This window comes from Lineus longissimus, chromosome 1 (assembly GCF_910592395.1).
Source record: "Lineus longissimus chromosome 1, tnLinLong1.2, whole genome shotgun sequence".
In the NCBI taxonomy this organism is placed as follows: Eukaryota; Metazoa; Nemertea; class Pilidiophora; order Heteronemertea; family Lineidae; genus Lineus; species Lineus longissimus.
This window is the reverse complement of record NC_088308.1, coordinates 20,895,707-20,922,149: the sequence shown is the minus strand read 5'-3', so window position 1 is coordinate 20,922,149 and position 26,443 is coordinate 20,895,707. Positions and strand designations below refer to the sequence as shown.

The following is a 26,443-nucleotide window of genomic DNA, read 5'->3' as shown; positions in this document are numbered from 1 at the left end:
CCGGTTGTGATCGACAGGAGACCAAGATGTGAAAAGAGGCTATTCCTCCTGCTACACCAGCGACTTGTTGTCAAAGACAAGGGACAAAAAACCTCCGTTTGAGAAAGACCAGTATTTATATGCCAAAGACTTCATCAGCGAAAGGTTGTGACTTAGAATCCTGCTGCGCTAGCCACAGGTTGTGAGATAACAGGTGCTACAACTATCGTTACTACAGGTTGTGAGAGACAGGGGACCAAAGTTGTCAAAGTGGCATGGGGGACTCTTCCTGCTGTTACACCAGACATTGGTTGTGTCAAATCCCTGATATAGCCCATGTCGATTTTCGATTAAAAAACCTGAATAAATGTGAGTTACTGTGCTGAAACGTTAAAAAAGATGTGAAAGGGGGCTATTCCTCCTGCTACACCAGCGACTTGTTGTGAAAGACAAGGGACAAAACCTCCGGTTGAGAAAGACCAGTATTTATATGCCAAAGACTTCATCAGCGAAAGGTTGTGACATAGAATCCTGCTGCGCTAGCCACAGGTTGTGAGATAACAGGTGCCACAACTATCGTTACAACTACAGGTTGTGATCGACAGGGGACAAAAGTTGTCAAAGCGGCATGGGGGACTCTTCCTGCTGTTACACCAGTCATTGGTTGTGAAGAACCAGGGACTGCTACTTTCTGCGTCACTAGCAACAGGTTGTGTGAGACAGGGGACCATAAGTCGTGAGGGACATGGGAATCCAGGTACATGTTGTGAAAGACAGGGAATTGAATATTCTGCTACACCAACCACGTGTTGGCGATAGGGGCTACTTCAGGTGCCACTGGTTGTGAGAGACGAGGTACTATACATCATGTGGCACCAGCAGCTACAGGTTGTGAGAGACAGTGGACCAGGTTTTGAAAGATAGGTGCTCCTCATGCTACACCAGCCGCAATGTGTGAAAGACAGGGCACCATTTCTCTGTATAGGCCAGTCATGGTTGTACAAACAGAGACAACCCTCCAGTCGTCCCCTGTCTCTCACAACCTGCAGCTGGTGACGCATGGTGTACAGTAGATTGGTGATATGAATAAAGTCTAGCAATTGCTTTTACTTCAGTTTTGTACATAAAGGCCCAGTGTAAATGTACATGGAGTTTTAGATAAAAGCATTTGGTAGTCTTTATTCATATCACCCATTGTCTCTCACAACCATCGGCACGTGAAGCAGCCCCCTCGATCTCTTTACAACCTGTGGCTGGTGTAGTAGCAAAGGTTCAGTTCCCTGTCTCTCACAACCTGTGGCTGATGAAGCAGGGGATACAAACCCCAGTCTTTCACTACTGGTGGAGGAGTCGTTGTCTTAAACAACGAGTGGCTACTGAAGCAAGAGGAATAGTCCTGTCCTTCGCAACTTGAGGCTTGTGCAGCAGGAGCGGCAGCTTCATGTCGTCGTGTACAAGGTCTCCCCGTGTCTGTCACAACCTGTGGCTGATGTCGTAGGAGGAATGGTTGCAAGTATTTCACAACTTGCAGCTTGAGGAATACTCATCTGTCGTCAAGAACTTAATTGATACCTCTTCTCTCACAACGTATGGTTGAAGACGCTAGAGTTGTACTCTCTGAGGTCTCTCACAGCCTGTGGCTAGTGAAGGAGGAGGTATAGTTCCCCGTCTCTCACAACATGTGGCTGGTGAAGCTTATGGTATAAGTAGTAGATCGATACATGTCCAAGACGACTAGAGATAGAAGTATCCGAGAGAATTCTCTGTTAATCTGGAGCAGGCCATTATAGATGGACATTATCACAGCTTGAGTATTGCTGAAGACAGCTGATGAGAAAATATCTGTTAGCAGGTATGAATATAGTCTGACATTATGACAACCAGGATACATGCCCAAGACGTCTAAAGAGCAGCATCTGTATGCAGACAGTTATAGTCCTACTGATGAGATGTGTGACAGAGACAAACATCATCACAACCTGTATATTGCCCGAGACTGCCAATGAGAATTAAGGTAGTCAAGCCTATATAACACTGGGACAACTTTCACAATACAAGAGATGGACTACACGTGCTTTTTGTGTATTCTTAACAATACCAAGTATGAATCTAGAATTATTAATAGCAATGATATTTTCAAGAGTTGCATGGTCATAATGACGTGGTACTTTTTTGCACCATCATGCTGGCAAGGCAAACCTTAGGGCCAATGGGTACTAACAAAAATGTCTAGTCTTCATTAATTCTTGGTACTAGAAGTATTATAAGTGAACCATCATAACTTTATCATCCACATACAATGATCCAGGTAAGCCAATAGTTCAACAACATGAGGATCATCCAGCATACATCGTATTCAGTCTAGACGAAAAACCTGATTATACATTCATAGCCAAGAATAAATTTATTTAACACTGCAGCTAATTATTATAGCAAATAAGTACTGTGTCGATTCCAAACCACACAAGACCTTTTAAATGTAAAATAGACATTTCAGTATACACCCCCTCGACCTTGGCTTAATTGAGTCGGCACAGCATGCAGCATATCAATTCGACTGTCCATAGGTTGGTGGGCATCAATTAGGATGGAATTGAGGTACACTATGTCGATACTATAAAAGTTCCACTGAGCAACCATGCAGAGCCAATGAAACAGATGATGGGTGGGGACATTTGAGGGCAGAATATACTGGTAAGAGGCCACAATAAGATGTTGAGTGCAGCAACTCTGCCATGGTTACAGTCCACAATAAGACCGCCCATTTTTTAGAGTGGCGAAATGCACTCCTTGTATTTCACCAGTCACAACAGATTGGGCAATGTCCATTGAGATCTATTTTTCAAAGGGCAGTTTTCACCAGCCTCAATTCAGTCCATTACATGGGGAACTGGTATGTGCAACTTGCTGGGTGGAAGATTATGGTTCCATCCGGCTTTGGGTACGACATACCATTAAGCAATAGGAAGTCCTGGGTGGGTTTGGGCAGAGCACAGAGATCACTTGTTCTTGGCATTCAGTATTTACACTGCCCGAATGAAGCATTCAATCATTATCATGGGGCGAGGCAATGAACACTGGCTAACATGACCTCTACTGACTGAGCAGCCATGAATGACTGTGGACAAGCACATGTAGGAGACAGACATTTCCTTGTAGACAATTAAACACTTGTAGAAAAACAAAGCCAAAGATAAAATATGACATCTAATGTACAATTTTTAATTGATCCCATAGTTACATTTAGGAAGTAACATTTTAGAATAAAATTATCTTACATCAACCTGTACTCTGAAGCAGAGAAAAAATATTTCTGTACAAATGGGGCCCATTTGTAAACTTTTACAGTTTTTTTGGGAAAAAGGTTTCGCCTTAGTTATCTTAACATAACGAGATGTTTTACAGTACATGATAAAGATCACATATCATTACAAAGCATGGTTAAAGTAGTCTTTGGTACATTCATAAGTTGCAAATTCAACCTTGCCCCAAGGTGATAGGTCTGAGAGAAGATACACATACATGAATTGCAGCAACCCGGGGCAAGGTCACTTGCAGAGTACAAAGTTTTACATAAAAATTGTTCAGACAGGACTGGGTCAGGGAATTATAAAGTAAAACTCCTCGAACCAGAACTGTATCACAGCATATGTTTAACTTCTAAATGTGAGATACCTATTTAGCAACTTGGTTTCAGGCATCAAGCTCTTCAAACTACTTGGTCCGTTTGTACAGAAATAAAAAACATCAAATTATAAAAGCAGTGCTTCCAATTTGTACAATTCATTTACAATTGTCTATGCTGGGGCACCCCTGCTTCCTACACCTTCCCTACACATGATACGCAGAGTCAAGAATTAGTCATAGGCTCAGTAAATTATTCTCATAAATCATTAACATTATCATTCTTAACTGAGTTATCACAATAACAATCCCCACATAAAAATTTATCGTATAAACAGGATATAGACAACATACACTTAGTGCAGAGAACTAATGTGGCTAAAGACACTAATAACATTGCAAGATGTTTATGGCCTCAATAGTCAACCCGTGTGTTTATAAATTGCTCTTTTCCATGTTTTTTATAAACACAAGACAAACCCCTATAGGATAAGGGAGCAACATTTGAGGTGCATGTCAGCATACAGCAATTGCATCGAGATCTGTCAACCCTAGTCGAACCATCCAGACCGAAATCTCAGAAATAAAGGAAATCTGATGGAAATTTTCAAGTCCACCAAACCTCCACAACATTGGTACTCATTTGGAAACTATGATAACCAATAATTGTATCTCATCGAGGAAAATCCTACCAAAATTTCTTGTCTGATCTGGTGTCGACTGATTGTGTGAAGTCATGATTAACATGCAAATAAACCCTTGATTTCCCCAAGTAGTTAACAGAGTTGCAACCGCCCATACCCTGAAATGCGCCGTGGTCAACTGAGAGAGGATGCACATTATCTATATCCTGTCTGATGTTGAGTCAAAAAAATGTCTCTAAATGCGGAGTTTCTTGGGCTGTTCCCAAGAGAACTCCTTGCGGCCGAAATGTCCGTAGCTGGCAGTCTTTTGATAGATGGGTTTCCTGAGGTCCAAAGCCCTGAAAGATGAAGAATGATGATTAGACCAGTAAATAGGACTCCAACGAAACCATCACCTTAGCCAGTAGAAGGATTTGTTGGATTCACAATGAACAAGCCGGGTCTCCCTATGGCCTTCAGTTCCACAGGCCAAGATTTGGGACAAGCTAGGGAAAGCATTGCATCGGTGTTTCGAAACATCCTGCCCAAGAAGTTCAAAATCCTCCCCTTAGGTAACATTTGTCTTGCCCACTTCCTCCCACAATCCTTTGAGTAACCCAGGCTGGAAAGTCCAATTTTGTGAGTTCACTGGTTGCAAAGTTACTTGGAACTTACTTGACAATCTCTCCTGGTCTGAGATCAAAGTTGTTCTTGACAACCTCTAGGAGCTGCTTCTCGGTCATATCTGATGTACCGTAACTGAACACGCTGATGGACAACGGCTGTGCAATACCGATCGCATATGACACCTGAAATGAGTTGAGAACATCATAACCATTGATCACGATTTTTTTAAAATGGTACACACAAACGAGTACTGAAACTGGTGCCAATACTAATAGTTGCACATCTGGCCTCATAAAAAACCATGGTGGTATGGTGCCGAGCACCTCGTTAAACAATTACAATTACATTTTTCCATCTGTCTTTTTCCGCATGTCTTTATGTATGAACATGTTGACCGCTTGGGCAAGCAAAAATTAGGAAATTGTAACCTGCAGTCACGGGACTGACTGGTAGCAAATTCTTTTGCCAGACTGTTTGATGGGGCATTTCGTATAGCACCTGGACGTTTTTATTGAAACTTTTGCAGAGTAATGAAACAAAATCTGACGTACCTGTACAAGTACTCTGCGACAGAGATTCGCAGCTACCAGTGACTTGGCAACCCATCGAGCGGCATACGCAGCGGACCTGTCCACCTTCGAGAAATCTTTTCCAGAGAAAGCTCCACCACCGTGGGCGCCCCATCCACCGTACGTGTCGACAATGATCTTTCTTCCGGTTAAACCTGCATCACCCTGGAAAATAAATCATGTAGAATGACATATCAATATGGTCAAGAAACTAAAAATGTTCTTCAAATTACTATTACGCATGTTCGTGTAGGATATTTTAAAAATAAGACACAGTAGGGAATAGCCCCTGCTCTAAATATTCAACAAACCCTCACCTGTGGACCACCAATAACAAATCTTCCAGCTGGATTCATATGAAGAACGGTTCTTTTGTCCATGTACTTGGCGGGAATTACAGCGTCTACGACCTTCTCCTTGAGGTCTTTACGGAGTTGTTCAAGGGTGACGTCTTCATTGTGCTGGCAGGAGATTACTACAGTGTGGATACGAACTGGTACACAGGCACCGTCCTCAAATTTGTACTCGGCAGTGACCTGAAAGTAAAAGGAAGAACGTGTTACAATTACATGTATTTTCATACAGCAAATCTCTGTGGAGATACACAGGCACATGTCAGAGAGGCAGCCTTATCTAAACTCTGGGCATACCTCAAGGCAAAGTCGTTTATGGCTTGACTCACAGATCTGGAGAAAAACCATAGCTCTCAGTCAAAATTTACTCAACAAAAAGTTGATTAACAGAGATTCCAAGTATTGACAGGTTTAAATTACAATAAAACCACTTGAATATTTCATCATCTTATTATGGCAATGCCTACCTGCGATTTAGAATCGGGCCTAGCCCAAGGGAGAGTTCCATTCCTCCTCAGCTCGGCAATCTTGGCGTTAAGTTGATGAGACAAGACGACGGTGAGTGGCATGAGTTCCTCGGTTTCATCGGTGGCATAGCCGAACATAAGGCCTTGATCACCAGCTCCAATGTCATCTTCATCTCGGTCCTCGTGCACGCCCTGGGCAATGTCAGGACTCTGCTGTTCAAGAGCAACTAACACATTGCATGTCTTGAAGTCAAATCCTGAAAGAAGTAACACAGTGTAGGATCACGACATAAACATGCAGGATTAGAAAATTTTAATAACTCCTCGGGAATCAGTCATTGCCCAACATGTCAAGCTGTCTATGTGGTTGGCAGGGGAGAAAGTCCTTCAAGATTTCTACTAATTCTAGCTATCAATTACGATGCGACCGTTGCCCGGCAATAGGTTAAATGTACATCGAACACTATCCCACCCCTGGCAGAAAAATCTTGGCAGAATTACAATATTTTGTGGAACACTCCGTATTTCATGTGTCCTTCATGGCAATAACATCTCGGAAGATCAGTGATAAAAGGATAGAGTGATAAGATAACACCAACGTGCCAGTTATGACCAGTTCAGATCAGGCGACAAAGATAAGATCACAACTCAACATTTTAGATCCGTAAAATTGTCAACTAGTTACGACACAGGGTCAAGTGCCAACTCCCATCTAAATGTGCCCTTGTTCTCCGATATCAAAGGACTTCAAATATCCATTGATAAGATACCATTATAATATCATCATCTGTCAAACGGCCAACTTTCAGAGCAACTTACCCTTTTTGGAATCGTCATATCCTATCTGTTTGATGGTATCGCGGACAACCTTCTGATAATCAACATTGGCCTTTGATGTGATCTCACCACAGAGCAGAATCATGCCGGTCTTGGAGGTGGTTTCTGGAAGCAACAAAATCACTTTTAGCTTTATGTATTGTGCATGATTGAATATACACCACATTTGCCACATTTAAGAACCTAATCTTTTCCTTTCATGCAGTGCAAGCCAGTCCATCAGACATGTCAAAGCAGCAGATACAGCCAGCGACATGGGATAATATCAATAAGCCAATGTGCGGCAGTCAACAAGTCCTCAAAAAATAACTGGGACAAAATGAAAACGACAACAATGAGTGAGGTTATAATGGCCATAGATAAATGTCATCGTATTTTGATAAAATGATGTTATGATTGCATTTTGCTTTACTGGTCAACTTGTACAATGATCTGCGTGTAGGTAGCTTATTACCAGAAGTTACTTTGTGTAAATACACGCATGAGCAGTATTTACTATTATAACTAACTAGGTAACCCAGGCCCTTCTATCGCATTAGTGGTCCAAGTAATGAGATCACGAGGACAAACAAAGACCTTAATTGTAACTAAACTTTGGGGATAGTAAAAGAGAGACAGACCTACACTGTATGAAGAGGAACTAAACTGTGGGGACAGTATGAGACACGAGTACATAGGTAGCACTTAATTGGTTGCAAGTTGATGTCACCTATCGCTAGAGGAAGATAACACTTACCACAGGCTACTTTAGCATGGTCATCCTGCATCAGATGGGCATCCAACACAGCATCACTGACTTGGTCACAGATCTTATCTGCAAATACAAAAGTAGTGAAATTGTTAGTGTTGGCCAGCAATCTTCAATTTGAGAATAAGCGTTTTACCTGTTCACATCAGTTCTTATTGAAAATTAATGTTGATGCATCATTAGCACTGGTCTGTAAAGTAATACTGAAGCGTCCCTGTAGTTTCAGGAGGTACCATGATATGGACTGTTCTGTCCAGCCATCCGATACTAACAACAATTTCTCGAGTACAACATGAGCAAGGCAGCAAATGGAGAATAACTAGGCAAGACAGGGTCTTGTAAAAAATTTGAGCAGAGCCAAACAACATGAAAGTGCGTTTTAAAGTTTATTGAAGCCGTTCAAAATATCATGACATTGAAAGACATAACTTCCAAACCCCAATGCACCCATCTTGCCCATCTCCGCTACCGTGGTCAAAGAATTACCTCTTCCTCCTCCCCCCTCGCACTGGCCCTGCTTTCCGAAGTTTAATAACCAAGTTCAACAAATACTTTGGGCCAGAATGATATGAATAACACTATTCAGTTGTAATGAAGACCTTGGCATTGCAGCTGCTTTTCATTACATTGGCCATTGCATCATTCATTGACAAGTTTGATAAAAACGAACCAGGACTGGAACACAAATGTGCACACTGCTCAGAACACATTGTCAGCATGTCAGAAGGCCTTTGCGAAGATCGAGATAAATTAACCTTTGATCATTAATGTGTGCATGTTTTATTCAAGCTTGGCATTCTGATAAACGCCACACCAAGCACCGATTCACACAAGCCTGTCTTTTCAACCTCTAGCAAGGCATTCACATCATGATATAAAGGCCAAGGCCTAACAATTAACATTGGGGGCACCACTTTCTAAGCCATTTGGTTGTTTTGACACTGACAGGCCCCCATCTGTCCATCCATACATCTGACAGTCGAACGCATACATGTCACATCAATACCATAGCGACTGAATTGAGCGCTAAACAGAGTATATCATGGTGGGGTGTATAGTAGTAGCAATAGCACGCGTAGAAGTCACATGGCCAATGTGTGTACTGGTTGCTAACAATGCAATATGTATTCCGTCTGCGATGCACACAAGAATGTACAGGCGATAGTATCGCCATCTACCGCACGACGACTGTCAGTGCAAAATGCGATCAAAAATGCGGAAATAAACGTGAAAATTGACAAGTATTCGGCTTACCAGGATGACCTTCTCCAACAGACTCGGACGTGAACAGGAAAGTCTCATCGTCATCTCCGTTTATACCGTTCATGTCGCCGTTCATTTCCAAAACAATGAAGAAACCGTGAGTCGCGCACTATCTCAATTTCGGACTTATTGGAAAAGAGACGGAATTAAAGATGTCGACCAATTTATAGGTTTTCACATTCACGTGACACAGTCGCGCACTTTGATTGGGTCATGGAAGGCCAGACTTTAAGGGGTGGTAGGAGGTGAATAGAATAGCATAGGCATCTTTTTAGGCCGAATTCCATCAAACAGACGCTATTTTAAGTTATAAAAAGATATGTTATATCGTTTTTAAGCTCAAGTGCCGGTGATCTAGATATATAACAGAGAAACTGCAAAGAAAGGCATGACGAGTGTTGCTTTCACCCTCAACAAAGTGCAACGGCCAAGTGACCTCAGAATAATGTCCAATCGGATTGGCTCTCTTAAGCGCGCCTCCAGATGTAGTAAACAAATGCAAAAGCACATGGCAATAAGCACGTGGAGTGGTGTTTCATCATGGCTGTCAATCTCAATCAATGCCAATCAATATTGCTATACATGCTTCCCGAAATTGGTGGCTTGCATTGGAACTAACTTTTCCCCCCTTGTCCGGCATTAAAAGCATTCAACTGTGTTGGTCAACCATGACTATCTCCTTTGTCCCTCCACCATAAGGCCTAGTTTCCCCTTATGACATCACTATTTCGGACACTCAGCGCCCCATTTCTGGAAAGGTGTATAGGCCTACAGTTTTCGGGTAACAAGTCTCATATCATATTCGCACGTACTCACTGAGACTCTACTTAGTATCACCATCTTCACGTGTTTATTTCTACATTATGCCTAGACTAGAACTCAGTCACAGAACAAAATTTCCTTTTAATATCGCCCAAAATCTTGTCATTCAGTACCGGAGTATTAATGCACTGACTTGTCATGTAAATAAACAAACGGTGTAGTGTCCAGAAAGAGGTCATTGAAGCGTCAAGTGTCTTCGATCAAAGTATCATAAGTCTTGTCACAATCAATGACACTTGAAGTGGATCCGTTGAGCATTTGGGTTGTCTTTTGAAGGACCTGCCGTTCATGCTGGTTGTGACCAGTGATAACCAGACGAGCGTTCACCGATCAAGCAGTTCCTATAGAGTGACAATAAAATCTAGTATCAAGACAATACTATATTGTTTGACGACCTGAACCGATCTATATAAGACACTGGCATATATTTATATATATATATAATAAAAAATGAAGAGAACATTCTTATACAGTAGAAACACATTTTATTTGAAACATGACCAAGTCATACATTCTTTTTACATTGTTACGTGCACAGAATTTACAATAACGTAGAATTAAATGTATAACAGAGAAATCCGTCTCTTTCCTGAAAAAAACACAACGTCGCGGCTGATCGAAAAATCGGCGGGTTTTGTTGTAAAAAAGCAAAAAAGGGCAAAGCACGCTAACATAGTTTATCTAGAAAAGCGGTTGGGTGTGGTCCGGACGAGAATAGAGCGACAAACTAAAGATTGCACAGTTGGACATAGGATACGAAAATATACAAAAATATTCACAACCTAGGCCTATACCCTAACCCGCTCCAACCGCATTTTAGCTTTTTCGCCCGCGGTGCCCGCAAATGCTGTGCTGATTGTGACCGATTTCCACGACGGCGGCGCCGTCCTCGGAAGAGACAAACTTTATCGATATATATATACGTCCTGTCCAATCCAAAATTAATTTTTTCTTTCGTCCTTTTTTGGAAAGGTACAAAAATACAAGAAATTCTTTGATATGTGAGAAGGGCATCGTGCGCTAGGTGCAAGTTATTTGGTGCGTTTGTTAAACTGCATGGTCCATTCCAAATTGGCAACACCGAACTTCAAATTTGGGGTTAACATTAATGGCAGTCACTCTCAAAAAGATAGTTATCACATTCTAGGCTTTGGAGCTACATTGTATAATACAACAATATACAAACTTTGCATAATGGATTTAATTAAAACATAACAGCACAACTGTATCAAATCAAGATTTGGCATCTGTGTGAATTTATCACATTGTTTAACAGGCTAACTGGTATCAATCACCCAACATTCTAACCGCGAAACTGCCCTACGACCACTGGCGAGGCCACACTTGAACACAGTAAGCCTCAGTGTTTATAGAGTTCGACCATGACAGCTAAGTGCAGTCAGGATCCCAAACTTATTAGTCAGCAATTCAATTCATAACTCTGTCCGAGTTCAAACCGTTAAACAATACGGTTTCCATCATATTTTAGAATTTGCAAAAGCGCCTGTGTCTAGATCTAAAATGAAATGATTGAATGATTGTCAAGCGGCAATCTAAATAAACCCTGTCAGTGGAGATTAGTTGAAATTATCATACGATTATAAGGTTCTGTTAGAGCTGGGAGCCTATATTCTCCAAAAGCAAGACAGAAAATATGCCCATACACAAAGTCCTCGTCCCAGTGCGAAGGTGGCTAACACAATCATGCTGATATCCCAATACATCATCTCCAGCTCGACCTATAGAGGCCACCACCTTCCTATAACACAAGTGCTGTATTCGTATCGGGCTCGCGTTCCTGAGCCTTGTTAAGTTGTCTATGAAATTGATCTGACGAAACAACCTCCTTCCTTCACGCCTTTCGATGAGACCAAGAATATTTCCCCGCTGTGAGAGATTCCGTGGTGTTTCCATTCATCACACATTGGTTTTGCACGGACATAGTCACAACCAGAAGGCCGGGAGATCACTTTAAACCGCATCATTTACAATCTTTGACAACAAATCATCACAGCTTTCAAGTTCACATAATATTCTACTGTGAAATCATCTGGGAGCCGTTACGAGCTGTGAAAACACCTCTATCAAAGACAATGGGTTCTGAAACAAGCAGCAACGGGCCCTGACGACTTCACAGCAACGTCATTGCCTATTCTACTGTTTCGTCGGCCCGAGATTCACCCGCTGGCTTTGTCGGGTATTCGGCGTCATAGTGTTCAAAAACCTATCATAAGATATTTTTCCCGTCATGCCCTCGTCGAACTCCGTCATCACGTGATACACCTCCTCCTCGTCCAGGAGCACATTGGCTAACCTCAGTACTGTCCTGAACTCTGGGAGTGAGAGGTACCCTACGTTGGCCTGGTCAAGTTTCTTGAAGGCTCGCCTCAGGGTCTTCCAGTCACCCGCAAGCTGCAACAGAAGATCAACAATACTTCATAGGGGAAAACCGAATGGATTGCACTAAGTAAAGACAGTATTAAATGAAAATCCTGTTTAACATGTTTTGTCTTTGCTGTCGAGGTACACTACTCGCGTAATGGATGTGGACGGACTCTGTCGCGACCATATTATTATAACGAGCTAACTCTATTCCTTTCACCATATATAGACCTGGTGGCAAATCCGTCCCAGTCGCCAGGGGTGCTGGCGATAAAAAGACTGAAGGCTTAACTAATTTATCCACGATTCATGTGATTAGAAGTAGAGGAGATACATAGCCACAGATTGATGATTTGAGCTCTCATCCTACTGCGAATAGATTTGATTTGTATGCTGTCTCAAGTCACAATTCGGTTGTTCAAAACAATTTTTGTCAGTAACGCTTGATTAATGTCGAAAGAACTTCTTATAAAGGAGATCTCCAGGTTAAGTTAACGCCGTCGTATTGTGACAAAACTCGTTTTCAACAACCAGGGCCTGGTCAATGAAGGGTCTATGAATGACGCCATGCAGTACCTACCTTTTGTCTTAACTTGGCCGTGATTCCATAAAGGCCTTTCTGTGGAGGTTCCACTATATCTCCGATGGGTAACTCAGGGGCCGGGTGGGTCAGAAGGGACAGCATATTGTTTCCGTGACGCCAAGTCTGACGTTTTATGGCGTATGGCTTCAGCAGTTCAATGTAAGATATTCTGCAAAAATAATTTTTGGTTGGATCAAAAAAATTTAGATTCTGGTTCATAGAAGTAAAAAATAGCCAATCGTAGGAGACTTCTGAGGTATCAATGAAGCAGCTCAAAAGCACTTAATCGTAGAAAACTTTTGGCGACTCCAGCAGTTCAAACGCACGTTATAGATTAGAAGCAGTCGAGTTTGAAAACACTGATTCGAAAACTCCCTAATGTGACCTTCTGTCTTATTACCTTCCGTCCTTTTTCAAGTCAAACTGTCTTGATAACTTGTTGAGCTCATAGTCGCTCAGGTGGATGTTCAGGTCGATGAGGATGTCTCTGAATGTGTCTATCTCCACGAAGCCTGTGCGGTGAGGATCCATGCCCAGGAACTCCTGTCTCAGGTCATCCCAGAGATACTCGATCTGCAAGAAATTCAGGCACAAAAATGAAACTGAAACTTTTTTAGGATAGTACGGAAGACGGCAATGCAGGTTTCCTCCATAAAATCATTGTCAGTTGTGACACGGTCATTGGAGCATCACCAGTTCTGATTTATACGAAGCAGCTACTGTTCTCAGAAGATAAGTTAGTGACTTTAATGTTACCTTAGCTCTGACATTGTCCTGCAGCATATCGGACGCTGCATTCAGTTTCCTCGACCTCATCATCATGTCAGAGTCGCCCTTCTTCGGGGGACACACCTTCGCGTTGGGGAAAGCAGCCGACCGGAGAGAGTAGCCAAAATGGCGGATGAACTGATGATACTCGAGGCTGTTGTTCTGATTGGTGATGAACGTATCCCAGAGGTCTCGGATCTCACCACGACTGATTTCCGGATGGAAATCGAACCTGGAAGCCGGAAAAAGTTGGATGAAAGTTACGATTGGTGATTATAGAGACACTCTATAGTGCATTTATGCGCAAAACACATTGTCTCGACAACCCTTGATCAATGACGCCAATATGGTACTTTTTATTGAAAACAACACCAACGGGGAACCATGGCCTGGCGCACTTTCATATATTCAAGTATCTTCATAGATATGAAGTTTGGCTTTTCGCCCCTTGTAACAGATGAATGAAGATCGGAATAGTAAACAAAAACAAAAATGAGAGAAAACTGTGTACATTGACGTCACACATTGTCTCAGTCGGCAATTGGGAACTATCATGACATTCGTCAAAGCATGTTGGTTTTGTAAAACATACGCACCTTTTCAATAAATTGTACATCATATCCTGGGTGAGCTTTCCTGAGTTATACTCATCGATGTCATAGAATGCCCTCTCCACGTCTTGGAATCGCCTCTTCAGCAGGTCCTTGATCGCCCCGAACAGGACGAGCGTCGGGCGGTGGTTGGGGAAGTCCTCCACCAACTCGTCCTGGTGGATGACAATCCTCTCTGGTGCGGGTACGTCCAAGTCCATCGCCTCCTCACCCTCTTGAAGCATTTCCAGCGGACTCGGCGTCCTCACTGCCACCGGTACGTGCTGTTCTCGCTCTTCGAACAGGCTCTTCGCTTTACCCCTAAAACAATAGAGACTGACGTATTTGAGAGTTGGGTTGATGGAAAAAATCAATGACTATACACCACTCGTCACTGGTAACCCAGCCTTCAAGATCCGTTTTGAAAGACCACATTTCAAGAAACAGTTTCTGTAAATTGCTCTCCTCATGGGCCATTTTACCATTACAGTGTCCCTCGTTGATCAAACCTATTTACCAGAATGCCAAAAACGTTTCCTTTTGGTCCAAATACTCACTTCGTATCAAATTGTGCCATGAAGTCTGCATACTTCACCAAGCCGTCTCTGTTCAGGGGGACTCTGTCTATCAGTCCGCGGAACTGGTCGTCCGTCATCGCCAGGCTGAAGCGGCTCTCGATGGCAGCGCGGAACTCCTCCTGCGAGATCAGGTCTGTGCCATATTTGTCAATTTTGCTGAAAATTCAAATGGAAGCAATAATGCTGAGTCCATATTTCCTCTTGGTAGTAAACCTCTATCTCTTCACTATTATGATTTTGTCTTATATGATTCTCCATTCAACTTTTATGCTAGATTGCCGTCTAATAAACTTCCCAGCGCTGAAGCAAAGCATTAATAGCCCTATTATGCATGCGTTGTGAGAGATGAGTAACATAACGGGAACGTGTATGGAGAATGAGGAGGTTTTCTGCGTACTCGGTATTCAAAACCGATATAAAATGGATGAATCTGTGCTCAAGTCTTAAATGCAATACGCCTATATTTTCAATGGTCCAGGGTCTTCAGCAGCTGACACTGACAGTTATACTGTGATACGATGGAATTTCGGGATATGTTTTGCTAGCGTGCTGTTTCACGTCCTGATCCTGTGTGTTTCTTCTCATTTAAGATGCAGGGACGTCACTTACTGGAATATTCCAAGTAAAGACAAGAAGTCTCTCTGGAACATATTCATCATTTGAGCTTCGATAATACTTGTGGATGACTTGGCTCCGGGACTACCAGACCTCGATGTGTTGTACCTGAAAGAAAGAAATGCAGTGTAGAAGTTTGAAATGTACAATAGTTTGGTTCAAGATGTCCCGAAATGTTGAAACTTCTATAGGATTAACTAACTATTCATGACTTACCTATGTTTTGGATCTGTGAGTATATTATGCGGCATGCCAGCTTCGCTTCTGTCCTGGAACTTGTGTAGGAAGTCATAGTATGGAACCCCTTCTTTCGACACCGACAGTTGACATCGGGCAAAGAATTTGTTCAAATATGACTTCTCGAGATGAAGACCGTTTTCCGCTAAGACGTCCAAGAAATGGTCAAAATTAACCTGGAAAAGAAAGCAATTATGGTAAATTTGGGGACGCTACAAAATTGTACACCAAATGCAAATCCAGATGACAATCTACAGTCTGATACCAGGAATGGCTACAAACAAAATGCCGAAAGCCACGTATCAAATTTCGTTTCTCGATGTATGAAAGCCATTAACCTTAAAGGTATAGCGGTATATGTCTTTACTTACAATTCCCTTCTTATCAGCATCAAAGTGTTCGAATTTCTCCTTCATTGACCTAAATCCTTCCCTGAATTTGTTTTTCAGCCATTTCTCTACATCCAGTGATTTCTGCCTCTCTATTTCGTATCGTCTGCTCCCGCTTGTCGGTAGGGCATTCTCCTTGTTTTCTCCTGAAGTGTAAATTCTTATTTTAGGTTGTATTAAAGGATTACTGAACATTTTGCAACTGAAACGTCAGTCTTTCCACGTCCCTGTTCGACGCTATTTTTATACATGGGGTTTCTTAGGAGCAGTACTAACCCGGGAGTCAGCAGAGTTGCATGCGGAAAACTTTAGGGAAAGCCTACATACATGTATAAAGGCGCATACAAGCTTACCACTTCATATCGGCAGTTAGGCACTTCCCGCATAGATGGCGATAGTTCAATCGAAGTCACCCGAGAAATATCACCAGAAGCCATCATAAGCAAGAGATTTCTTGAGTCCGTCACGACAAGCTGCTGTTATATACTTACTATTTGACTCGTGGATTGGCTGTAACTTTCCTGTGCCCGACCTTAGACTAATGCCAAGTCTGTTCATGAGGGTTTCCCCGGCAATGATGCCTGTATCTCCCTCGTCATACCTGCAACAGGACACAATGTCATGAATGGAAAGTTAAGCAGCCGGGGAATGGACTTCCCCGGGAGTCTGCTGATGCAAAGTGAGTGAGAAAAATACAGCCGTTGTCCCAAAGAGACGATGATAAAGCTGGAGAGAATGATAATGACGACTGCGCGCGCTGACGATGACGCTGACGGCGATGATATGATAAGATGATGATAAGAAGAACTTACATGCGCCACAATTTGTCGAACTCCGCATCATCCATGAAGAAGAGGTTTTTGTTAAGCATATTTCGGAACTCGTGTTTCATGATTCTGCCAGAGCCTCCCGGGTTGCATTGAGGAATCAGTTCAGCCAAGTCGAGGAATCTGGATGAAACAAATTCATAAAATTTAAACGAAGGTACAAAGTTTGATTATTTAGGCTATAGTCCGTTCCTTTATATTTGGTCCGCGCAAGCTATTGGTTGGATATAACTTGGAGTCAAAATACTAAATAACGTACACTCCAAAATAAATCACATTATATAGCACTTTTTCGATCAGTCGTTTTTTTAAACTGCGACCACGTGTTTCGATTCGCACGCAGGAAGGGATTAGCTTAACCTTTGGCCAGTAGGGGATGAGCCTGCCGTATGACGTCATCGCATAGTGTGTGCAGTGAGTCTTCTTTTTGAGATTTACATTTATCCAAGTTAACCATGACTTTCTCACCTTTGCTTTGCTTTCTCTTTGAGGTTAATGTGTACCTCGTCAGCCCCCATTACAACCTTATCCTGGTAGTGTCTCTGCACTGGATCCATCCATCTCGGGTACTCTGAAGAATCAGTCTCTCGGAACAGGCTGCAGAACTCTGTGTAACTGACAATCTGTTTATCTTTGTAGCCCATTCTGTCCATCAGTTTGTTGAAATGTGACTGGCTTATCGGGCGCTGGATTAATGAGATGACAATCCGGGCTAGGGCTTCCCTGAAGATAATAAGATGGAAATATTATGTATAGTTGACATAACAAAACACAACAACATCACCATTTTTTGTTTTAAATATTGTAACAGTGGTCACCGAAATAATTATTTATAGAAAAACATTGATCCGCTGAACCCTTGTTAGATAAAAACGGTGACAGTGTCTTTCTCCATACGCGATCCCTTCCACTTACTCGTTCTCACGCAAGCGCACAGTGCCTTCTCTTACGCTACGTCTGTCCCTTGGCGTAGAGGCAAGCGAGGGTGGAGCATTCGTCTGACACAGATATACTAGGATAGTTCTGATGGAGAATGAATTTCTGGAGTAATTAGATAATTACGTACCTTGTAACGTTTCCTTTCTGTTCCGGATCATTGTCTTTGAAGCGCTTCCTGATTTCATAAAATGCCCCCTTGGCCTTTTTCCTCAGCAACATCTCGAGCTGCAGAAGCATATATAAGAAGGAAAATAATAAATACTTCAAATCACAAATAGCATTTTGTCAGATAAGCGACGATAGGCAGATTTCGCAATCCAAACGAAGAACTACGAACGACGAAGTACGAATTATAAAGAGAGTTGTATTTCAATCATTTGAAAAGTTCCCTAAAAGGAAATCCAGGCAGGACGTTGCATTCGAATACCAAAGCTGCAAGATGAAGATATTTCTCAACTAAACTATATATATGCAAAAGTTCTGAGTAGACATGCCGGGTTCGATAAAGATATCATGAGAAATTACGCTGGGATGGATGAGTTAAAATCATGAGAAAATATTACAAGCCTAACCCACCTCGTCAATTTCCAGTCTGGACTGAACTGACGCCCGAGAGAGTCTGGACGACACTCGACTCTGTAGCTCCTCCCTGTCTGCCACATCTGCTCGGTTTCCTGCAAAGAAATGGTGGGTTATTTCCAACGTGGCTTACACATTTGTCCTGCGAATTTTAGAACGATTTGATAAAACGCCAAGGAATTTTTAAAAGTCCTTGAAGTTTTATCATATTTTCTTTTATTTAAATAAATGTTGTATGCGACGTGACCGAGTTCGACAACAGTGACGATTAAAATACCTCTTTAAAAGCTTTTTCAAGAAGTCCTCTTGAATGATTTGACACCGTTTTCATTGTTATCTTCTGGCCAAGATCGTTTTTGATGTGAGCCAAAGATGTATACATGCATAAAATCGTATCTTGAGTAGAAACATGTATGATAATAAATATTTTACCACATGTACAAACGTACATGGTAAGACTCCGTGGAGGTTTTGCAGGATATCAATCATGACTTGTCGGTAAATCACAAATATCATTTTCATGATATAAAGGTTGACAAATGCGAACAGGTCATTTCACCTTAAACTGTTAACAGTGAGTACCTGTGATTGGAACGGTTCGGTGATTTTATTGCTTTTGGATGAGGTTGTTCGGCCAGAAAGCCCTGACAAACGACGTTATTATTAGGCCCCAACTTATCATGTTTGCAATATTACTTTGACAAGAATTCACGCCTTGACAAAGTGAAGGAATAAATGTAAAGAATGTCATCGATAGTTGGCGATAAATCACATCAAATTTGACATATTTACAAGATATTCTTCCAATACACGCAAATTACCCTCCAAAACTGAATGGTAATGTGGATATCACCAGCTTGTATCTGTCATCAATATGCATTAAACATTGTGTAAATATCGATATGTTTAACCATTGGGTTTGCCTTTCGATGTGTTCGATGTATTTTGTTTCGGGATTTTCGGGCCCGATATCACTATATCTGAGTTGATCAGGGTTTGTTGTTAGTCCACCATCTGGCTGACTGGTGTGACTGTAGGAGCTAGGAGATACATGCAGGGAGATGGTGTTTACATCTATAGCTATAGAGTGGAAGGGCAACAACGTCCTCACTTACCGGTACCAAAGTCATAGCTGCTACGGCCTAAAGAATCAACGAAGAAAAAGTGGTAAAATTGCTTACTTTCCTATCGCCAGCTCAAGGATAACCTTGAGCATGGTTATACCAAACAATAGTTTGAAAAATTAGGTAAAATGGACATTAAAAAGGTATTTAGGTCCGTGATGTAATGAATCTGTTCACGAATTTAGGTATTTTGTCCCCATTGAAGCTTCTTAACCCTTGGCGTTTACTGCTTTGAAGGGAGAGATGAGTAAGCGGAACGGAACGCGTATGGAGAAGGAGAAGATTTAATGAACAAAACACCAAAACGATGAAAAGGGTGTATCTATTGCATTTTCAACTGATATTAAGTAAGATCTCAAGGAGTTTTCAGGCGGTTGGCAGGCCTACAAGGTGGGCTTTTGGATTTACATTTCAACAGCGCACGGAAGATTTTGGGTTGAAAGTGATAGCCTAATACATGTAGATGTATTTTACGCGATTTCACTCCCCTATTGTGTTGTAAATACTTTCTTCGCATTTTTTAAACACCCAATATTGATATTTTAATACCATTCTGAAAGACTAGAGCAGGAGGAGGTACACATAGTTGCACTGTACAGTTAAATTTTTCCCGGGGTGTTTTTAAAATCTTTTACTGAGTTCATTCAGTCTTACTTTTTTAAACCATCGAAAGTAATTCGGTGTGAATTCTCAAAGAAGAAACTATAGCTTTATGTTGGTTATAATATTCAATATAATACAGCACTTAGGCCTACTTAAGCCTGTCACCAACCAAAAATACAGGCATAGCCAACACTATATCATGCATACAGTACATCATTGTAAACGGCTCAGCTATAATCCTAAACTACACAGCTTTCGTATCAGTGAGATTTATTTCGCATTTCATATATTCATATTGAATTTGTAGTCCGAACATAGGCTAATATTAGTTCACCAACACAAAGTTTGTTCGCTACCGTCATGGCCGTTATACCAGGCGTTGTACCCGTGTCAGGAAACGGCGAATTATGGTTTCGAGCGCTTCGTGGATAAGGTGATGGCAGACTGTTTTATTTTTTCAGATATGTACTACTTTTATAAAAAAGGAGTTACATGATATATATGTATACTACAGGACATTCCCTTTGGTAAAACGGTATCTAAATCCGTCAGTCAGCGATATTTTATTTTCTAAATACAAGGCAATTGAATATGGGCTACAACTTCGTTTGCGAAATACAAGAAGTCATTGGAAGAACAGTGGTGACGGAACAGGGCGAAATAAATGTATATAAGCGTAAATATGGTAGGAATCCATAATACTACTGTTAGCTACGTATATACTATATAGTGTCATTCGTACAGTTGTGATACACCCCAGATTACGGGTAACATAACAACTTGATTAAAAGTCTAAACAGATTAAACTGTGATTTGATTGGATTTTTATCTACGCCCAAAGTAGGTCTAATACTACATGTAGATATATGCAACGGTTCCAAAGCTGATCTTTTCTTTTCAGTTTCTAGTCTTATGCCTATAGTGAAGATCAATAGATGATCACAGTGCCAAAATAATGATTGGGCGGTGTTTCCTTACAGGCGTTGCTAGGCAACTCCCACGACCGGAAACTGATGCCAGGAGCTGATGGCAAACCTCTGGCCACCGGAAGTAATGTTTACACGACAATAACATTGACTTCCAATACCCAATATGGACCATTGCTCAAATAGAGTCCTATGCATCCATCTTTGCTTTCCTTGTTTTAACCAAACAAGATGTTTTGCCGTCGTCATGGAAACAAAGTGGTGTGATTGACACGGTCGGATTGATTGATTTGTCGTCTGCTTGCTGACCGGTTCATTAAATCCTTGGCCAGGCACGCTCGGTTGGTGTTTCATAACTCATTTTCATATCAAATTGAGCATTGCACCATTTGTCTTGATTAACTGGTCTTTATAATTGTGCGTTTGTTCGGCATTATGAATTCCACACTCCTAGCAGTGGCGATGTTCAAATGCATGTCTTTCTTCACGTTTCACTAGACATAATGTTTATGTGCATGGAGCCTGCCTTCTTTGCTTTTGTCGCCCAGCAGGGCTACACACTTCTTGTGTCGTTTTTGTCCACAATGAGCAGACGACCGCCTGCACACATGGCGCAGGACAAAATACAAATGTAAAGACTAATGAATGAAGATTTTGGTAAAAAGGTTAAATTCAATGAGGTAGTTATTTGGAAAGGTTGATAGATGTATGTCAGTATTTTCATATAATTAGCAGTACAGCCCTCTTTCAAAATTGTATCTTGATTATATGTCATATACACATGTATTATACCTTATCGGATAATATCTTGCGGATTTTTACGAATTCGTTGAGCTATTTTGTAAGGTTGTTTCCTAAAGGTTACATCAAGCAAAAAATACCCCATTCACAGCTGTACATCACGCTTTAGACTGAAAACACAACATGTTTGATCTTGATGAAACGCTCTACTATTCAGATTGTTATTTTGTCTCCTGACAAATCACGCGGAACAAGGTTTGATAAAAGATAGGCCTAATGTTCTTGCAAATTCTTGCCAAATATGACAGTCGGGACTGTTTTTAAACATTAGGCCTATGTAATCAAATAATTCTTAAATAATATAAATGTACATATAGTTAGGGCCTAATCATGAAACAAGTATAATGGATGATCGTTTTATTATGATGATAACTTTTAATTAGCTCCATCATCATACCATCATACGATTTCTTGTTTCGAAATTATACCGGCATAATTTACCATGACAGACAGTTAATAAGCTATATTCATTTAATTCAATTTTCGGATCGATAAAATTTCTCTATGGTTATGAAGGAAAAATACCTAACTGTCCTCGTTTCATTGAGCGTAAAGGTGAATTTACTTTTCATTTCACATAAAACCAATTTTCAGATCGACGACTAAAGAATAGATATCTCCATGGTTCTGACGGAAACGCAGCAAACATTGTCCCCGGCGCGGTGTAGATTAACTGATTACCTTTCTCGACTGAGCTGCAGTCATCACTGTTGTTCACAAAAAGAAACGACGAAGGGTTATTTCTTTCTCTGTGGTGTCTAATGGCAAACTGATGGACAAACGTTGTTGCGCCACGGTTGATGACGAAAAGCTATATTCTTGACAACTGTTGTTGAGTTGACGGCTGACAATGCCAATCTTAACTGTGTTTGCGCTGATGGCAGGCAATGGCATGAATTTTTTGCAACTATTGTTGCGCGGATGGCTAATGGCTGTTGTCGCACTGATGACAGACTGAAGATGGCAAGCTATTTGACAGCTGTTGATCATGATGCGCTGATGGCTGAGATGGACACCCAGGTTATTGTTGCTGTTGTCCTAACTGTCGTCGATGGCGAGCTCTTTGACATTGTTGTTGCGCTAAATGGCTGATAACGGCAATCTATTTTCAACTGTTGCTGCGCTGGTGACTGAGGTTGGATAGCTATAATTGCGCCGATCGATGGCTGATGATGGCAACCAATTCGGTAACTGTTGTTGCCATACTGCTTCACGCAGAGTTGGAATATTCCTTTTTATTGAGCATTGATCACTTCAAGGGGTAAACGGTCGCTCTTTGCGACCAAATCTTGACTTTGTCATTTCATGAACGAAATATTTCATCCTTAGAGAACAACCCGCTCAGTCATATTTGTAAAGGTGTATATTTTTCATCCTCCAAATTTTACAGTTCTTGCCTTAGTGTTCTTTTTGCCCATTTGTCAGGTTCTATCAAAAATATATAGGGCGAGCGATTATATTTTGGTGCTATGTAATGTGGGACAAGAAGCATATATAAGCTATGTGGTTTTAAAACCCACTGGTAGACCCATAGCGCCCTATTACAATATCCTGCAGTGTAGACATAGCAAATACCAATTCCCCGAAGACCGACTCAGTCACTTTTAAAGTTTACTCACGCGCGTTCCCTAGCCCTCGTTAATTCCGTTGACCGTTTTAGGCCTCACCCTGCAAGGTTTACTTTGGTCTGCTGTCTAATTGCCCAGTAAGCTAAGAAGACGGCGTGAAATGCCTCTCTAAAGTTTGTTGTGGACTTACAAAATAAACAACAGTCAGGACTTCAATGTGAGAGGTTTAAACGGGAACTCCAAATCAAATCGTATAGGCCAGTGGCCCCTAGATGAAACGTTAAATTTATGCGTCCACTAATTGAAAGATAGTTATTATAGGGCCGTTTAGACGACGCGAAAAAATCCGGATGCGTCCCGAATCCGGATTAATTTTTCGTCGTGTAAACGCAAAAAGATCCGGATCAATGTGGTTGCATCCGGACTAAAAAGGTACCATCGCCTTGGGTGGTTTTAATCCGGATTCATCCAGATTCGATCCGAATGCGGTCTTTTCGCCTGTCGTCTAAACGGCCCTATTATGAATGTATAATCGCTTTGAAAGAGTTTATGTGATCGAGGGCAGGTTACTTTTAGTATTTCCACATCAATCAAGATTGATTTTATATAATGCCATCATAATGATATAATCAACTCTTCATTCCACAATTCAATATTGATTGTACTGATTAAATGGCCAGCATCGATCGATAGATTGGAAGTGGGGACGATGGATGCAATACCATGCAGCACTGGTCATTATGGAGACGTCAAGAACTGCAAAGAGTAATCTATGCAATATTTTACCATTTAGCCTAACCCATATTTAATTACATTTTCTCAATGTTGCTGACAGTATCTTTAATGCGAAATCACATGTTTTGCAAGAATTTTTCGTCCATTACACATTAATCCACCAAACCTAAAACCTTAAGAAAACCATTTTCAGTAAAGTCCTTCCAAAGGGTTGTGCTAATGTTCCGAATGAAAAATAATTACCCCAACACATCCACAATAGGTATATATTTTCGTAAATGCTAAGGAATTAAATAGCATACTTTATGTAATAAAATAACTTTACCGGAGGCGTTGTGACTTGAAAATGCTACTCGTTTATTCAGCGATTTGGTGAATTAAATGCAATGAGACGCGTATTTTTGGATATTTTTTCTTCATGTGCCTACAAAATGTTTGACACATTGAAGTTGTCACTTGTATTATACATAGTGAACAGAAATTCGGATAGTACTCTAAACACTTAGAAGATAGTATTTTATGACTATATGTGACTATGACCAAATTTCGTAATCATTAACTTGATCATAATAAAATAATGATACCAAAAGATGAACAAGGACCCCATTTTCGCCATTGACATATTCCCTTATCGATGAATGTGACTAAAGAAAATATTTCTTTTCCCATGATATGATTGCAGAAAACATTGAAATGCCTCGGATCTTTGCAAAACACGAGAAAGGAAGGTAAGGGGAAAGAAGATAAACTTAACGGGCCTATTCATATACATTTTAGGCCTTTGTTGACTTAAAACCAATATGGTGGCACTTACCGAAAACAGGTAGTCTTGTCTTTGACGCGTCTCCTTGCATGACCTCTACTCCTTCGGGAATGGCTTCATATTGGAGAGGGGGCATAGGAGTACTCTTGTTCAGCTTAGAGTAGCGTCCCCCCGCGCTGATGGACTTCCTTGGTGAGAAAGTCCGTTCATTGGCGAGCGGGCGACCTGATACGGATCCAGCATGCGACAGTGGTCTATCACTAGCTCGAGACACTCCACGGATGCCCATCGTCCCTGGGTCACCTAACCGCGACAACGGATGCTTAATCTCCGGCAAGTTGAGCCCGGGTTTTCCTCCGACGCTCATCCCCGTCGAGGGTCTAGATACCCCGACCTGTGACATCTTTTTTCCAAAAGATATTAAAGTGACATACAAAACAACTGTCCCCTGTGTATTGCGACCAGTGGCGGCGCTGCGAACGAACAAACACTCCCGGTCGTCCCTAACAACATAAACCGTAGTTACCACGTGCTAGACTATGTCCCAAGTATTTCAATTGCAAATTCTTCAATACTTGGACTGTGCTTGGTGGATTTAAGTGTTGTTATCCAAACAATAATCCGCCTTTGACTGTGACGACCAACTGGTGAGATCATTACTTAGAGCACCGGGGCTTAAACGGCCTAGGCCTAGCGGTGATTACATTCGGTGTGACAAAGAGGACAGAACTATCTATTGACAGAGCTTGTCATATAAATGACATTAAGGCACGAAGAAGTCACAAGTATTGAGATATATTGCCTATCTGATAATGTTTGGGTGAAACTCTTAGGCTCTTCAGGTGTCGTTTTGATTTGAAATGAAAGCGTTTTCAACGTATCTTTGATAATATAGGCAGCTGGGTTTTATGACGAGAACCAATTAGTAACAAGCTTGTCTCGCGACCAAATCATGGCTTTCATAAGCGAAATGCTTTTGGAGGCAGGCAAACGCATAATAATATCAGCAAGCCAAGTACATGTAGTATCAGTCTTATTTACAGCCTTCACCGTCATCTCGTTGGTTGTGACCACACTCGACGAGGCAGATTGTCTTCGAGACTTTTATTGTCCTAGGTGCAACTGGATGGCAGGTATCTGACTGTCCTCGTTGATGTCAACAGACAGACTCAGAATGTCCTTGATAATGTGCCTGTGGGAACGGACAGCACCTGGTTGTCTTTCTGAAACAGATGGCATATCATCAGGTTGTCCCTGATGGAAACGAACATCATATTGTCCCCGATGGAATGCTGTCCTCGATGCCAAAATGATGGAAAGGGACAGAATCAAATGGTCTTTGATGGAAGACATGCATCGAATTTGATTGTTTTGGACGAAAAAAAACAGCAGGCATCACAATGTCCTTGGTAGAAACGGACAACAGACATCACGTCCTTGGTTTAAATGGACAACAGGTATATCACGTCCTTTATAATGCAGTGACAGTCATGATCAACACACCTGCAAACTAATTCAGTGAAT

The 26,443-nt window shown here is 41.4% G+C and overlaps 2 protein-coding genes across 3 annotated transcripts; both read right to left on the bottom strand.

Moving 5' to 3' along the window:
* Nucleotides 1-3,180: 3,180 nt before the first annotated feature.
* Nucleotides 3,181-9,226, bottom strand: LOC135491621 (S-adenosylmethionine synthase-like). The gene is made up of 8 exons (XM_064777594.1): nt 9,082-9,226; nt 7,816-7,893; nt 7,062-7,184; nt 6,243-6,499; nt 5,740-5,958; nt 5,405-5,587; nt 4,902-5,035; nt 3,181-4,585 (listed from the first exon to the last, which is right to left on the bottom strand). The coding sequence occupies exons 1-8, from the start codon at nt 9,164-9,166 to the stop codon at nt 4,483-4,485; spliced, it is 1,182 nt and encodes a 393-aa protein (XP_064633664.1). The 5' UTR covers nt 9,167-9,226; the 3' UTR covers nt 3,181-4,482.
* Nucleotides 9,227-10,390: 1,164 nt separating this feature from the next.
* Nucleotides 10,391-25,391, bottom strand: LOC135491596 (EF-hand calcium-binding domain-containing protein 6-like). 2 transcript variants are annotated; one of them, XM_064777569.1, is made up of 16 exons: nt 24,971-25,391; nt 19,515-19,541; nt 18,397-18,494; nt 17,948-18,045; nt 17,350-17,604; nt 16,867-17,004; nt 16,546-16,655; nt 16,037-16,200; nt 15,645-15,841; nt 15,423-15,536; nt 14,793-14,969; nt 14,242-14,556; nt 13,634-13,877; nt 13,278-13,450; nt 12,875-13,046; nt 10,391-12,324 (listed from the first exon to the last, which is right to left on the bottom strand). In XM_064777569.1, exons 1-16 carry the CDS (start codon nt 25,320-25,322, stop codon nt 12,067-12,069), a joined length of 2,892 nt encoding a protein of 963 aa, XP_064633639.1. In that variant the 5' UTR covers nt 25,323-25,391; the 3' UTR covers nt 10,391-12,066. The 2 variants fall into 2 exon arrangements, with proteins under 2 accessions (XP_064633639.1, XP_064633647.1); XM_064777577.1 differs by lacking the exon at nt 19,515-19,541.
* Nucleotides 25,392-26,443: the final 1,052 nt, after the last annotated feature.